This window comes from Thalassophryne amazonica, chromosome 14 (genome assembly GCF_902500255.1).
Source record: "Thalassophryne amazonica chromosome 14, fThaAma1.1, whole genome shotgun sequence".
In the NCBI taxonomy this organism is placed as follows: Eukaryota; Metazoa; Chordata; class Actinopteri; order Batrachoidiformes; family Batrachoididae; genus Thalassophryne; species Thalassophryne amazonica.
Genome location: NC_047116.1, coordinates 32246317 through 32263541, shown reverse-complemented (window position 1 = coordinate 32263541; position 17225 = coordinate 32246317). Strand labels below are relative to the sequence as shown.

The window sequence follows — 17225 nt, the reverse complement described above, 5'->3', positions numbered from 1 at the left end:
AACAACCTTTTTATTCACTTAACACCAATGTGTTCTGTTTAAGTATGTATCTCTTCTTCACGTTAGACAGCTTCTCCGGCGCTGCCAGCAACTCATATATTATTTTTTAACAAGCCCTCTTTGAGCGTACAATATTTCATTTACTTCTACGCCTTACCGCGCCTCGCGTGCGTATCCTGTGCTTAATATATTATTTTTCACAAGCTCCTCTCTGAGCATACATTATTTCATTTATTTCTACGCCTTACCGCGCCTCGCGTGCGTATCCTGTGCCTTTCTGCACTTTCTTCTACTTTTTTCACTTACTGAGCTCCTCGTGAGCTTAATGTGCCTTTGCACTGAAAATACTCTCTTTTTCTTTTCTTAAAAAAAACTCATATTACTGTGTACTTAATTACTTATGCTTCTCCCATGCCCCACAAGCGTGTATTTGGTGCCTTACTGCACTATTTTCTGCTTCATTAATTCTCATGTATTCTGCACTAACTCTCTATTTATTTTATTTTTTTTTTATAGTTTTTCTCTTTTCTTAAAAAATGACGTCCTTTATTGAGCTCTTTTACTTACTGTCAGCTGTGCTACTTTGCACTTTTCTCTTTAAATCTCTTTATCACGTACGGTATTTCTACTGCGCCCCCTCAGGCGCTTATCTTGTGCACGTATTCTCTGTTAAACTCTTTTTCTCACTTATTTCACTTCAGTCTCTGTTAAACTCTTTAAATAACCTCGTATTATCTTGTACCTATTTGTCAGTATACTCCCCTAAATTAACCCCTACAGCGCATGCTATCAGCCGGCACATTAATAACGAATTTCAACACCAATTATTCCCCAAGCATCCAGGTTAGTTCTCCATGCACTCTTTTCCGCACCAGAGTTCATGAACATTCCTGACCTTTCACTCACACAGACATTCTTTTTCCCAGGAACACACACACCTTCTGAGCATTTTATCTACAAGGCCTGATAATTTTCAATCTTATCTTTTTTAGTCTCTTATCAATTTTCTTAGTCCAGGTTCTTTTGGGTAAGAGGCAATTAAAAATATCACCTGTCAACTTGGGCGGAAATCCCGACTCACTCCTCCAGATCGTGCAGAAGTTACAAAAGGTTTCTGCTTACCTTTTAGTCGTGATCACTGTTATTTACGGTCTGGAGGGATGAGCTGGACTGCCCCAGGCTGCCGGAATGCCCCTGGACCCTCCTGAAGCTGGCTCGCCAAGTTCTGTCGTGGTTCGTCTTTAGTCTTCTCAGGATGTCGTCTTTTAGATAACACAAACTAATTGCAAGTGATATGCTAGAAAAGGACACAACACTTTAGAATAATTCAGCCTTAAGCAAGATAAAATGCACAGAGTTTTTAAGTTTATTTAAGCCTTCGACACAGAGCTTAGACAAACTGAGTCCTCTAGAGAGACTGAATATGTGACGACCGCGCTCATCTATTTATTGGAGACCCGCGGGCATCGCTCCTCCTTCGACTTTTTTATTTATTTCATTCCCAAGACATGGTTTTCTATTGGAAGCGTCCTCTAGTGAACCCTAAGCAGGTGTTAGGCCATTATTTCAATGTGACAAACGCTCCCATTAAAACGTGAAGGATTTACAACTGACTTTTTTAAAAGACCTTCAGCCACAGGTGCAGCTGGCCTGAGGCCCCCCGCACGTGGCCTCAGCCACAGGTGCAGCTGGCCTGAGGCCCCTGCACGTGGCCTGCGGGAAAGCACCTAAAAGGCCTTGGAAAGCCCCTGACAGACCGAATGACTAATAGAGCCCTTTTTTTTGGGTTGAACACCTGCTAGTTCAGCCAGAGGACATACAGTTCAGATCAGGACACTTGATAGTTCATCATAGTTCAAATAAGGACCTAAAAATTCTTCCACAATTTACAGGGTGATTCCATAATTTATTCCTCAGAATTGAGTGAGTCCATATTTTTTTCCCTCTGCTTGGTCTAAAAAAGTAACCTTTACTGACTGCCACAATCTTTTTTGCCTGATTTCTTATAGTGTTTCTTAAAGCCAGAAAGTTGCCATTTGAAATGACTTTAGTTTTGTGTCATGTCTGTGATCTGCTTTTTTCTACAAAATTAAACAACTGAATGAACATCCTTCAAGGCCGGTGATTCCATAATTTTTGCCAGGGGTTGTACAATGCTATATTGAAACAATCCTCCTTGTCTTTCAGGGCAGCCTAACCTTTCGTGGGTCGTTTCGACACAAAATTTTGGTGAGTGTTTTGATTTGTTCTGATAAGATAGTTGCAGATGAAGTCAGTGAATCATTTGTTTGGTTGAGGTAACTGTTTGTATAAAGTGTTGAAATGCTTCTGGGGCATCACAAGTGATTTGATGAAACTAACGACAACCCGACCTCCATCTTTAGAAAAGAACAAAACAGGAGACGAGGAAATTCAACTATTATGTTTCATAAAATGTCATTGCTGTATTGGAAGGTTGTTCGCTACACTCACAGAAATATTTAACCCTAACTTTTAAGATTTATGTAATTTTATTACATGACAAATTCCCATTTACTTTTTTAGATAATTTTTGATACAAACCTACCAAATAAACCTTACATGATGTATATTCATTACTGTAATAAATCCTATTTATTTGAAATGCATAATCCTCAGCTTTATGTATTTAGTATTAATAAAATATAATTACTCTAAATCAATAATAATGACAGTATTTAAAATACATAAAAGTATATTGTTTGAATTGCATAATAATAATGTTACCTATGCCATTTATCTTGTATAGATAACATAATTATTATGCAATTCAAACAATATACTGTCTTGTCTCACTGTACGGTTGTGAGATTGGAAGCTAACTAGTGACTCAAGTTGATGGTAAGACGTACCAAGTCTCTTTGGAGGATCTTTGCGTATAGCTGGGATGACTTTTTGCTTCGCCATTTTGGCCATGCGGCACGTTCTCCATGTATGATCCACCACCTAGGTGCCTCAGTGTTGAAGAGCACCTTGGTTGGAAAATTCAAAGGGCATGTCCAGGTTTCACCTAGCTGTGGCAGCTAGATTGCTACTTTTGAGAAGTTTGCATCGATCAGTTGTCTGCTTGTGTTGTTGCCATCCAGGACCCAAGGCAGTTTGTTGATTGTGGCTGGCACCAGACGTGATCTAATCCATACTGTAACTCTGTATGAGCATACATTGCAACCCTCCTGTCCTGTGCACCGGCAAAATTTCCTGTATATTCATTTTGTAAATTATATCGGTAGCATGGTCCAAGCAGAGGGTCACCCCTTTCAGTCTGGTCTGCTTGAGGTTTCTTCCTCAAATCATCAGAGGGAGTTTTTCCTTACCACTGTCGCTTGTGTGCTTGCTCTGGGGGTTGGGTAAGGTTAGACCTTACATGTGTGAAGCACCTTGAGGCACCTTTCTTGTGATTTGGCGCTATATAAATGAAAATAAATTGAAATTGAAATACACTCAACAAAAATATAAACGCAACACTTTTGGTTTTGCTCCCATTTTGTATGAGATGAACTCAAAGATCTAAAACTTTTTCCACATACACAATATCACCATTTCCCTCAAATATTGTTCACAAACCAGTCTAAATCTGTGTTAGTGAGCACTTCTCCTTTGCTGAGATAATCCATCTCACCTCACAGGTGTGCCATATCAAGATGCTGATTAGACACCATGATTAGAGCACAGGTGTGCCTTAGACTGCCCACAATAAAAGGCCACTCTGAAAGGTGCAGTTTTATCAGAGCACAATGCCACAGATGTCGCAAGATTTGAGGGAGCGTGCAATTGGCATGCTGACAGCAGGAATGTCAACCAGAGCTGTTGCTCGTGTATTGAATGTCCATTTCTCTACCATAAGCCATCTCCAAAGGCGTTTCAGAGAATTTGGCAGTACATCCAACCAGCCTCACAACCGCAGACCACGTGTAACCACACCAGCCCAGGACCTCCACATCCAGCATGTTCACCTCCAAGATCGTCTGAGACCAGCCACTTGGACAGCTGCTGAAACAATCGGTTTGCATAACCAAAGAATTTCTGCACAAACTGTCAGAAACCGTCTCAGGGAAGCTCATCTGCATGCTCGTCGTCCTTATCGGGGTCTTGACCTGACTCCAGTTCGTCGTCGTAACCAACTTGAGTGGGCAAATGCTCACATTCGCTGGCGTTTGGCACATTGGAGAGGTGTTCTCTTCACGGATGAATCCCGGTTCACACTGTTCAGGGCAGATGGCAGACAGCGTGTGTGGCGTCGTGTGGGTGAGCAGTTTTCTGATGTCAATGTTGTGGATCGAGTGGCCCATGGTGGCGGTGGGGTTATGGTATGGGCAGGCATCTGTTATGGACGAAGAACACAGGTGCATTTTATTGATGGCATTTTGAATGCACAGAGATACCGTGACGAGATCCTGAGGCCCACTGTTGTGCCATCCAAGAACATCACCTCATGTTGCAGCAGGATAATGCACGGCCCCATGTTGCAAGGATCTGCACACAATTCTTGGAAGCTGAAAATGTCCCAGTTCTTGCATGGCCAGCATACTCACCGGACATGTCACCCATTGAGCATGTTTGGGATGCTCTGGACCGGCGTATACGACAGCGTGTACCAGTTCCTGCCAATATCCAGCAACTTCGCACAGCCATTGAAGAGGAGTGGACCAACATTCCACAGGCCACAATTGACAACTTGATCAACTCTATGCGAAGGAGATGTGTTGCACTACATGAGGCAAATGGTGGTCACACCAGATACTGACTGGTATCCCCCCCAATAAAACAAAACTGCACCTTTCAGAGTGGCCTTTTATTGTGGACAGTCTAAGGCACACCTGTGCACTAATCATGATGTCTAATCAGCATCTTGATATGGCACACCTGTGAGGTGGGATGGATTATCTCAGCAAAGGAGAAGTGCTCACTATCACAGATTTAGACTGGTTTGTGAACAATATTAGAGGGAAATGGTGATATTGTGTATGTGGAAAAAGTTTTAGATCTTTGAGTTCATCTCATACAAAATGGGAGCAAAACCAAAAGTGTTGCGTTTATATTTTTGTTGAGTGTACATTCTGCAGAATTCCATCCAACTCTAGGCACTGTTGTATCGACATTTAGCTTTGTTGTGCTCATCTGTTTATAGTGTCAGATGTGTTAATTTCAAGTTACTGGTGCATGGGAGTTTGGGGTTTTACATGGTGGTATTATTGTTCATGCTAGTTTAATGGTGCCGTTAGTGTTACTGATTTATTGTGTTTTTGTAGTTTAATTGGTTTAGTCAGTTTAGTTAAGTGTCATGTTGACATTACCATGAGTGAAAAGTGTATTGCTTTTCATGTCTTACGCAACCGTCTCTGTTTCTTCATGTCTATGATTAGAACCACCTGCTTGCAGCAGAATGTGGAAAACACAAAAAGCTCTGTGCGTGTGTGTATGTGTGCATGCATATGTATGTTTCAATCACGGACAAACTGGGAGAGCTGACATTTGCCGTTTGGTATGCTTATGTATTTTGGGTCAAGGATGAATGCCGCCAAAACGGAACGTTGATAAGTCTAATATTTTTTGAGAAGCTACGGATATTAGCTAACAACACTGAACAATGGACATTGCTAATTACATTCTGGACTCACATGCCATTCCAGCAGGGGGCGGTAAATCATCGTTATATTAAAGCGTGAGTGCATGCATGTGTAATTTTATTTAGTAAGTTCAATGTGGAAAACACACGCTGTGTTATTTAATGAGTTTTACTATGATACTTTTTTACATACAATTGTAAATATGTTAAAATACATGGATGACACAAGAAAGTGAAAACACTTATTTCCATTGTGGTCCAAATGACAAAATAGAAGTAAAAATAAAATAATAATGATAATAATATTAATTATAATAACAGTGAAATGACTTCAGAATGCTTTGTGATAGATATTTTACATTCATAATGCCAGTATCTTATGCTGACTCACATGCTTTGATGGGTACAAATAAAATCATGATGTTGCCTGTTTGCTTAAATCTTTTCAACAGCCACAGCCTAAAAATAAGCATGTGAAAGTCACTTTGTATTTGGAGTGTATAGACTCCAAATACAAAGTGTCTATCATATATGATAGACACTTTATTATTTTTTTAACTATATGGATTTGAATGACGTGCGATTATACCAATCATGCTTGAACCCTCGTGCGCATGCGTGAGTTTTTTCACACGTGTCGGTGACGTCATTTCCCTGTGGGCAGGCCTTGAGTGAGATGTGGTCCCGCCCTCTCGGCTGAATTCCTTTGTTTCACATGCTGCTCGAGACGGCGCGTGTTGCTTTATCAAAATTTTTTCTGGACCTGTGAGGAATATCCGAGTGGACACTATTTGAGAAATTAAGCTGGTTTTCAGTGAAAAGTTTAACGGCTGATGAGAGATTATGGGGTGTTTCTGTCGCTGTAAGGACTTCCCATGGAGCGGGACGTCACGCAGCGCTTCCAGGCGCCGTCATCGGCCTGTTTCGAGCTGAAAACATCCTAATTTAAGGCTTAATTCACCCAGGACATCGTGAGAGAACAGAGAAGATTCAGAAGAGGCCGGCATGAGGACTTTATGCGGACATTCCACTGTTTAAGGACATTTTTTAATGAAAGACGTGCACGCAAATTCGCAGAGTCGTTTCCGTGACGACTTGGTGAATCTGTGTGCGCTGCGACAGGAAAAACACCTCCGTGTTGAAAACCATTTGTAAAATTCAGGCGGCTTTTGATGGCTTTCAACAAGTGAGTAACTGAGAAATTGTTTAACAGCTTGGGCATGTTCCAACTTGCCCGTTAAGGTTTCCAACGGCGGTGTTTTTCCTGTAACCGACAGGCGTGAAAAAACTCTCGCATGCCCACGAGGGTTCAAGCATGTCTGATGTAATCACACGTGATTCAAATCCATATGGTTTTTGAAAAAAATAATAAGGTCGGATACTTTTCTAATAGACCTCGTATGTGAGTATACTCATTGGAATCTGGAGCTTAGTTTTAGCAATGTGAATGATATGTTTTTGGGGTGACTAAAAAAAGCAAATATTAAATTTCATGCAGTGCTTTTGTTAACCCCTTAACGCCTATTGTCACATATATGCTACAATATTTGACTCAAATATGCAACATACCAAACTGACCAGTATGCCTGTTGTCGCAAATTTGCAACATACCATTATTATTATTATAACATTATAACATAAAGTCATTACCAAAATACCAAAATTACTATTTATTTTTTATGCAAAAGTGAAATTAATAATCTCAACATTATTTACCATCTACTTAAAGGCAAAAAAACACACAAAACATTTTTTTTATATACAGCTATATAAATTCAGGTGTTAAGGGGTTAAGTATTATTTTTGTTTTCTTTTTTGTCACAACCTAATCTGCATATTAATCCCCCACGCTTCATTTGAATATTCACAGCCTTGCTGATAAATTTGATAAACTAAAAATATTGTTGTTGAAAATGTTGGCAAACAACATCAACTTGGATTTTATCTTGTTGTGTGAAACATTCTTGACTGTACAGAATGACACATGATCATTTTCCAGGTTACAAATTCTTTTGCAGAAATCGAAGGTGAAAAACTAGGGGTGGAGTGGCAATGTATGTGACGTCCTCTTACACGGTGAGAGAGAAACCAGAGCTTGGTATACTGTAAATATTGATGGAGAATTTGAGTCAGTTTTTGTAGAAATACAATCTTACTTTAAAAATAAGAAACTCATGGTTGGATAAATTTATAGAGTCCTGAATACCAATGAAAAAAAAATCTATTGAAAGACTTGAACAAACTGTTGATCAGATAAAGACCCAGATACAGTACTATCATAATAGGAACTGTCCAGAATTTCAGTCTTCTTAAAATGGACTCTCACACAAACTCCAAGGTACTACTTGATGCCTTTTTAGTTTGTAATTAATTTCCAACGATTTACTGTCCCACAAGGATTACTAGGAAAAGTGCGACCGTCATTGATAATATTTACATGGATGAGGCCTCAACTGACTACATATTTTTGGCGGTTTTGACATGTGACATGCCTAACCATCTCCCCGTTTTGGTACTTTGTGGAAGAAACATTTCTTTCTTGCCGTTTCTTGCCCAATGCAGGAAACTGTCGGATAGCACCGTTCACTTAATAAGGCATGATTTGGATGTGATAGATTGGACCTTTTTGTCCCGCCTCACAGTAAACCAAGCATGTTATTCTGTTTTGCGGACAATTGTGGACATACTCAATAAGCGTGCTCCAAAAAAAAAAAAAAAAAAAAAAAAACTATTAACAGTCAGAATGTTATAAAACAACCCTGGATGACACCTGGTTTGTTGCGATCTTCCAAAAACAAGAATAGGTTGTTTTGTTTGCAACTTGGAAAAAATAAATCAAGACGCATCGTGTGTCAAATTTTTATATCGGAATTTGTTTAACAGATATAAACACCATGCAAAAGACTTAGGAAAAATTGCAGATATTTAAGTATGACATAAAGAAGATGTGGGGTATTATAAATACACTTATTGGTCGAAACACCAAACAATTGGTGTTTTTAAAATTGGCGATGCTACCACAACTGATCGTCAGTTTCAATTTATTTTAATTTCATCAAAAGCCATCGTCAATTAGTTGCTGATGGCTTTTGTGAGTACGTTTCTACAATTGGACCAATAGGTAGGCCAAATGAGGTGTTTGATGAATATCTTGGTAAATCACATGGCCCGTTCAATTCACTATTCCTTAATCCAACTGATTCTAATGAAATTTTGGAAATTTTATCAACTTTTAAGTCCAAGATAAGCCCTGGGGTTGATAATATCAGTAGGTAGTTGGTTAGACAACTTGCCCTGGAGCTGCTGGACCCACTAACTGTTATCTGTAACAAGTCTATTGCTGAAGGTCGTGTTCCTGATCAGACACGATTGACCACTCTATATTACTCCATAAATGAAATTATTATGGAGTTTTGGGGGGTTGTGCTTGAGTGGTTTCAAAACTACTTTAGTGGGAGGACTCAGTATGTTGCTTATCATGGTTTTGAATCAAATGTGATGAATATTACATGTGGGGTACCACAAGGCTCTGTGCTTGGACCACTTTTATTTATACTCTATGTAAATGATCTCCCAACTGCTATGAATAAGGCTAAAAGTATATTATTTGCAGATGATACCACTGTTTATTGGCCATCTGATAACCTGAATGCCTTGTATGATGTTCTCAATAGGGAACTTGCAGTTCTTTGAAATTGGTTCAGAGCAAATAAACTCTGTTAATTACAGCAAAAGAAATTACAGTAGCATTCAGAATAATAGTAGTGCTATGTGACTAAAAAGATTAATCCAGGTTTTGAGAATATTTCTTATTGTTACATGGGAAACAAGGTACCAGTAGATTCAGTAGATTCTCACAAATCCAACAAGACCAAGCATTCATGATATGCACACTCTTAAGGCTATGAAACTGGGCTATTAGTAAAAAAGTAGAAAAGGGGGTGTTCACAATAATAGTAGTGTGGCATTCAGTCAGTGAGTTCGTTAATTTTGTGGAACAAACAGGTGTAAATCAGGTGTCCCCTATTTAAGGATGAAGCCAGCACCTGTTGAACATGCTTTTCTCTTTGAAAGCCTGAGGAAAATGGAACGTTCAAGACATTGTTCAGAAGAACAGCGTAATTTGATTAAAAAGTTGATTGGAGAGGGGAAAACTTATACACAGGTGCAAAAAATTATAGGCTGTTCATCTACAATGATCTCCAATGCTTTAAAATGGACAAACAAACAAACAAACAAACAAAAAAAAAAACAGATGCGTCGAAGAAAACAGAAAACAACCATCAAAATGGGTAGAAGAATAACCAGAATGGCAAAAGCTCACCCATTTCCTACTTTTTTTTTTTTTTTTACTAATAGCCCAATTTCATAGCCTTAAGAGTGTGCACATCATGAATGCTTGGTCTTGTTGGATTTGTGAGAATCTACTGAATCTACTGGTACCTTGTTTCCCATGTAACAATAAGAAATATACTCAAAACCTGGATTAATCTTTTTAGTCACATAGCACTATACTATTATTCTGAACACTACTGTATATGCTGTTTGGGAAATCTAACAAATGTCACGTTCAATGGAATTTTAATTGAAAGAGTCAACTTGATTTCATGGCATCATTATAGATGATAACATTGGATGGCGTGAACATATTGATCAGTGTCACAAGAACATTAGAAGTGGCATACACACGCTTAACATGAGCAAGAATTTTATTTCTATTGTAAACAGGAAAATGATATATTACGGTTTCATTTATTCACATCTGCTCTATGGCAGTGTGCTTTGGGGAATGGTGCATAAAAGAATACCTGAAACCCCTGGTCATACTTCAGAAAAAGGCAGTGAGAATTATGGCTGGAGCAAACTACAATGATCCAGTGGCACCTCTTGTTCAAGGACTAGGCATTGTTAGAATAGAGGATGCTTGACAAATGTCTCTGGCCAAGTTTGTTTGCAGTGTTCAACTCTTTTTTGCTCAGTCCACTGTCATCGATATTTGCCTGAAATGATGAAGTACATTTATACATTACACAACAGCAATTTGATGTTCATTTCGATCATGTTTGCAGGTTCTTACATAGAGGCCCAAGTCTGTGGTCAGCACTCTCCAGTGATATAAAAAATGTGCCCTCTTTCACCATCGTTTGCTGGAAATGACAAAAAACATTTTTTTAATTCTTATAATTGCCATGCCTTGTTATGCAGCCTCTGTGTGTGTGTTTTTGTGTGTGAGTGCGATGTGTGAGTGAATGTTTGTGTGTGGTGGTGGTGGTGGTGGGGGGGGGTCTGCATAGGTGAATGAGGGCAATGCCACTGTTGTGTGGGCCGCCAGAAGAGGAGGTACTGCTGTCCCACCACCAGAGGGCGCCCTGCCTGAAGTGCGGGCTTCAGGCACGAGAGGGCGCTGCCGCCACGGACACAGCCGGGAGTGACAGCTGTCACTCATTATTTCCTGACAGCTGTCACTCATTCTTCATCATCTCACTCCATAAAACCCAGACGTCATCTCCACCTCATCGCCGAGATATCGTACTTCTATGGAGGTAACTTTCTCTGCCAGCATTCAGTGATTTCAAGAGCTATTGTGTTGCAGCTGTCAACCAGAGGACCGGCGTGGGTCGCGACTGTTTCGTCCTACGTCCCGTCAGATAAGTGGTTAAACAGACGCTGCACGAGTGTGTGTTAAAGGTGGAGGTGGCATTCCCACCGTTGTTGTTACAGGGTGTACACACACCCACACTTGACTGTCTTTGCTCTTCTCCAGCAGTACCAGATCCGGCAGTCGGGGACGGTGATCACCTGGGAATTCGGGACTTGGCGGCTCCAGTATTCACCAGGTTCGGTGGCGGCAGAAATCGTGTGGTTCCAGCTCTTCTCAGGACAGACGTCTTCTATCCTCGAGCCTGCCCACACGTCACCTTTGTGGATTGACTGTTGTCAGATTCTGAGATTGTCTGTGTATTCGTTGTGCACCTTCACAACATTAAATTGTTACTTTTTGGCTCATCTATTGACCGTTCATTTGCGCCCCCTGTTGTGGGTCCGTGTCACTACACTTTCACAACAGCCACTTCCTGTAAAATAACATAATATTGTTTTTATTGTAAATTAACACATCAGGGAGGGTACAGACATTTTTGTCTTCAGGGTTATCCTGGGATTAACTAAATGTAATATGTTTGGATATATGTTATGTTTTGTGATTACGTATATGTTGTGTTTCCCAAATAAAGACTGAAAGATTGAAGACACATCATATGCAAGTCCAAGTTTGGGACCCAGTGCTTTATTGTGTGGGTCACAAAACAGTCTTCTTATATGTAAAGCTGATACATTGAAGTGATTATGCTCATAAAGAGTTTCTATTACATTTTTTTGTGTGTTTTTTTTTCTTGTAGATGAGACAGACATACAGTTTGTTTCCATGGAAACTGCCCTCGTCAGGTGGACAATGTGTTAATAATACCCTTAACTGTGAAAAAAAAAACCCACAGTCATCAAGCTGAGCTGTATTCTGAACACTTCATTCGTGCAAGGGAAGACAACGTACTGTGTCTGCTTCCAGTTCCAGCTGTGTTGTTACTCTCACATTTTTGTACAAACTACGTGAATGATTATGTTTATCTGTTGTGTCTACAGAGATGCGACGATGAAGCCGTGGTGGACAGAGGAGGCACACGGTCCGAACTGGGAAGCAACTTTGAGATGGAGGATTTTGAAGGTACCTGATGTGGGAAAAACAAATATCGGGCTGGAAGCAGAGAAAGGCTGCAGCCGACTCCGAGGCTGCCTACACCGTCCTTACATGCTGCTTTTTCATGCTAAAAAGATGAGGCCAGAGTTGGAGCCAGAAAGTGTGGGAGAGCTGTGTTTACATAAGTAATGTTGGAAAGGAAAAAAGAAAACACGGACAAATAAAACCAAGAGGCACACAGTATGATTTACATATGCTGGACAGCTAAAAACAAGCTGCTTTTACCAGTTTACAGTAGCACAAACACAGTCCATATTATCTGTTACCAGGTAATAGCATGCGTGGGCATTAAGACATCACAAGGGTAATGCCTAACCTCACCAATGAAAGTGTGTGTGACATCTGGTCCAAATCAGGTTGAAAAAGAAATCCCTTAACCTTGACATTTGCCAAAATAACATACTATAGTAATATAATAAGTTTAGTAGAAATCAGAAATGGGACTCTGGCAGACATGACCTCGACTGACCTTTGGTAAATTTGAATTTGCCTGGGCAATTCCAGAACCTACCTACATATGTGTGCAAAGACTGGTGGACATCAGAGTGAAAAATGTCAGTTTTGACCTTTGACAGCAACTACCTTAACACCAATAATTGGTAAATCGGAAGTTGCCTGGGTAATTCCAAACTGTACTTATGTAGGTGCGCCACGTTTGGTGGAGTTTGCATGTATGGGGGGGGGGGGGGGATTATGACCTTTGACCTCAATGACCTTGACTGTTGCCAAAAAAGAAACCATTTAAGGGCAATTCTGAGGTTGACTGTCATCCACATATCAAGATTGTTGGAAATTGTTTAAATGACCTGGAAACAGTAGGGGAACAAACAGACACAAAACAAAATTTTGACCCGTGGGCCGTGACATTAACAACCTTGACCTTTACTACAACCAAACACCTTAACAGAAATTCTGTCATCAGCCTAGATGCACACAGCAAGTTTGTTGTAAAACACACACACACACACACACACACACACACACACACACACACACACACACACACACACACACACACACACACACACACACACACACGTTTCTCAAATTATAGTATGAAATTGCCCCTCATGCATTCATGTTCATCTGCATCTATCGATAACGACATCCCTCGAAGATTCACAATAAAGCTGCTAAATGAAGAAACACTCCACTTTGATCATTAAGTCACAATGAAGAAATGAAAGTACACACACACACACACACCTGATCCTCTATGGGATGTGTCTCCAGGCCACAAGACCCTCTACATTGGAGTTCATGTACCCTTGGGCAGCGTCAGGCACCGGAGCCATCAGCGGCACCGTCACCATGGACACAGATTCAGGAGGAGGATGAGGGAGCAAGGGCTCACCTTAGTCAAGGGCAGAGAGTCTCCTGTATTTGGTAATTAGATGTTAAGTGAGGAGTGCTTCGAACACAAACCCATTTGATAGCACTGCTGGATTACTGCATAGTGAGGATAAAACTTCTTTAACCTGTTAAAACCAGAGCTGCTTGGATGTGGCCAAGGGCGCTCTAAGTCACATATGTGGTGTTTTCTAATTTCTATTTCTCAGCAAAATGGCATTTTATGTATACAGTGCATCTGGAAAGTATTCACAGCGCTTTGCTTTTTCCACATTTTGTGGAAAAAGATGTTATGGATGTTATTCCAAAATAGAGTAAATTATTTTTTCCCCTTTCAAATTCACCCCATAATGACAACATGAATAAGGTTTTTATTTATTTATTTACTTATTTATTATTATTATTATTATTATTTTTTACAAATTTCTTAAAAATAAAAAACTAAGAAATTGTAGGTATGTAAGTATTTCCAACCTTTGCTCAATACTTTGTTGATGCACCTTTGGCAGCAATTACAGCCTCAAGTCGTCTTGAATATGATGTCACAAGCTTGGTGCACCTATCTTTGGGCAGTTTTGTCCATTCCTTGTTGGAGCACCTCTCAAGCTCCATCAGGTTGGATGTGGATCTTTCCAGAGATGGTCAATTAAATTCAGGTCTGGGCTCTGGCTGGGCCACTCAAGAATGTTCAGAGTTGTCCAGAAGCCACTCCTTTCATATCTTTGCTGTGCTCTTAGGGTCATTTCCCTGCTGAAAAATGAACCATTGCCCCAGTCTGAGGTCAAGAGCACTCTGGAGCAGGTTTTCATCCAGGATGTCTCTGTACATTGCTGTACATCTGTACATCTTTTCCTCAATCCTGACTCGTCTCCCAGTTCCTTGCTATTTATAATCTTCCCCTTCTTCTAACTCAAACCATAACCATAGCATAAGTGTGTACCCTCCTCAAAAACTTGAACTATAATGCCCCCCAGATCCACCATTCACCCCACATTTTGTGCCCCCGTCACAAAATTAATGTGTGATCCCGTTATGAAAAACGTCCCATTTTCATACCCCTGTCACAAAACCATAGATTAATGTACTTTTGTAAACTCATCCCACAACTGCTGTGAGACTGGATTGCCACAGCATGATGCTTCCACCACCATGCTTCATTGTAGTGATGGTGCCTGGTTTCCTCCAAATATAACAACTGGCATTCACACCAAAGAGTTTAATCTTTGTCTCATCAAACCAGAGAATTTTGTTTCTCATAGTCTGAGTCCTTCAGGTGCCTTTTGGCAAACTCCAGGTGGGCTGCCATGTGCCTTTTATTAAAGAGTGGCTTCCATCTGGCCCCTCTACCATACAGGCCTGATTGGTGGATTGTCCTTCTCCTTCGATCGCTCAGTTTAGACGGGTGGCCACCTCTAGGAAGAGTCCTGGTGGATCTGAACTTCTTCCATTTATGGATGATGGAGGCCACTGTGCTCATTGGGACCCTTCCCCAGATTTGTGCCTTGAGACAATCCTGCCTCTGAGATCTACAGACAATTCCTTTGGCTTCATGCTTGGTTTGTGCTCTGACATGCACTGTCACCTGTGGGACCTTATATGTAGACAGGTGTGTGTCTTTCCAAATCATGTTCAATCAACTGAATTTACTCCAGGTGGACTCCAGTTAAAGTGTAGAAACATCTCAAGGATGATCAGTGGAAACAGGATGCGCCTGAGCTCAGTTTGAGCTTCATGGCAAAGGCTGTGAATACTTATGTACATGTGATTTCTTAGTTTTTGTTGTTGTTGTTTTTAAACATAACACTAAACAGGAAAGGCTGATGACACAGCAGCCCATTTATTCCAAAGTGTAGAAAATGGGGATAATTTGCACCTTTTTTTGGGGGGGGGGAGGAGGAAAATAAGTTTTACCATAAAACACACACCAAGTCCTTCTTTTGCCATAATCTGGACAGCAATGGTAGCAAATGAAAAAGATATTTTTTCCCCACTTTGTTCAATAATTCCAAATATTTGTGCATCCATTTTAAATATTTAGCAACATCAAAATAGTTAACCCAAGGAGCTTGCTTATGTTCCTGCAATAACTACTATGATGAATACAACATTAGAATCAAAAACCCTCTTTTCATCTAAATATTTTAGTGTTTTTAGTCATCATTGTTGAACTTGAGATACATGAAGCCAAAGCATTTTCCTGAAGATTTAAAAGCCGATACAAAGGAAATGACACCCTTGTTTGATATCGACAAGTAAGACACAACACTTTCACTTTGGGTGAAATTAGAAACATCCCAGAATTGTTAAGGGTAAATATTTAGCACAGATCAGAGTAATCTTTCAAATATTTCTTAATGCTGGTTTATGTTTCTGTATCAAATCTTAAGTCGTATCTATGGCAACAGTGTTTGCATCAGCACCGTATCCTGCAGAGGAGCCTACCTTTGAATGTTCCTCTCCAAAAATGTTAGCATCTTTCCTTTAAATTTGCTTCCTGCCTGAGTTCATCAGTTTATGAACAAAAGATTGTGTGGATGTTAGAAAATATACAATTAAACACCTTGTCTTCAAACAAGATTAATGTGTAATAAAATACATAATATTGTTGCGGTTGGTGTTTTAATGTAGTATTTCTAAAGCAAGAATTCTGATAAATGACAGCACCATCATTAGGACGGTACTCCTCATCAATTTTTGCATTTTCACTTTTAAACTTTAAACACATGATGTAATATTTTCAGCTTTGGCCACGAGGGGTGATGCTTTTTATTTGCAGACATTCCATCCCAAAGAGTGCAGTTTCTGCTGGGCAGTGAGGATGACGATGAGGAGCATATCCCTCATGACCTCTTCACGGAGATGGATGAGATCTGCCTCAGGGATGGAGAGGATTCCGAGTGGAGAGAAAGTGCCAGGTAATGGAAAGGTGTCACAGAATTCCAGTTCCTTTGAACGAAAACTTCAACTGTTGAATCCACTTTTGCACAGTGAAGACACTAAAATTTCAGTTACATTAGATTAGGTTTTTGATGTCGATATGGAATTGGGTTGGTACCAAACTGTCTGTTCCAGGTGGCTGAAGTTTGAGGAGGATGTTGAGGACGGTGGAGAACGATGGAGCAAACCCTACGTAGCCACACTGTCTCTGCACAGCTTGTTTGAGCTGCGCAGCTGCATCATTCATGGCACTGTGATGTTGGACATGAGAGCTGATACCCTCGAAGAGATTGCAGGTGACTACCAGTATGATACACAGCTGTACCAGCTTACTGATTTTATTAAGGAAAGATGTCTGGACTCAAAAAATATTGTTGCGGTAACATCTAAAAAAACAGTATAACCAGTCCAATTTTAATGAAGGATTTTTTTTTTCTCAACCATAGTCATATTAAAACAGTGGATTTTTTTTGGGGGGGGGGGCAACTGATATTAGAGAGCAAAAAAAAAAAAATTACAATACTAATCCTATATCTGCCGATATTTTCCCATAAGTGCCATGATTTCTCAATTTCATTATCAAACCATTATGACAAAGAA

General features: G+C 40.1%; 1 protein-coding gene across 1 annotated transcript in view; it reads left to right on the top strand.

Moving 5' to 3' along the window:
* slc4a10b (solute carrier family 4 member 10b) overlaps window positions 1–17225 on the top strand; it is a 68185-nt gene that overhangs the window by 17489 nt on the left and 33471 nt on the right. The window contains exons 2-5 of the mRNA XM_034186488.1: window positions 12224–12305; window positions 13572–13724; window positions 16465–16603; window positions 16761–16921. Of these exons, the coding sequence (XP_034042379.1) occupies window positions 12224–12305; window positions 13572–13724; window positions 16465–16603; window positions 16761–16921 (535 nt within the window). The remainder of the gene's footprint in view (window positions 1–12223; window positions 12306–13571; window positions 13725–16464; window positions 16604–16760; window positions 16922–17225) is intronic.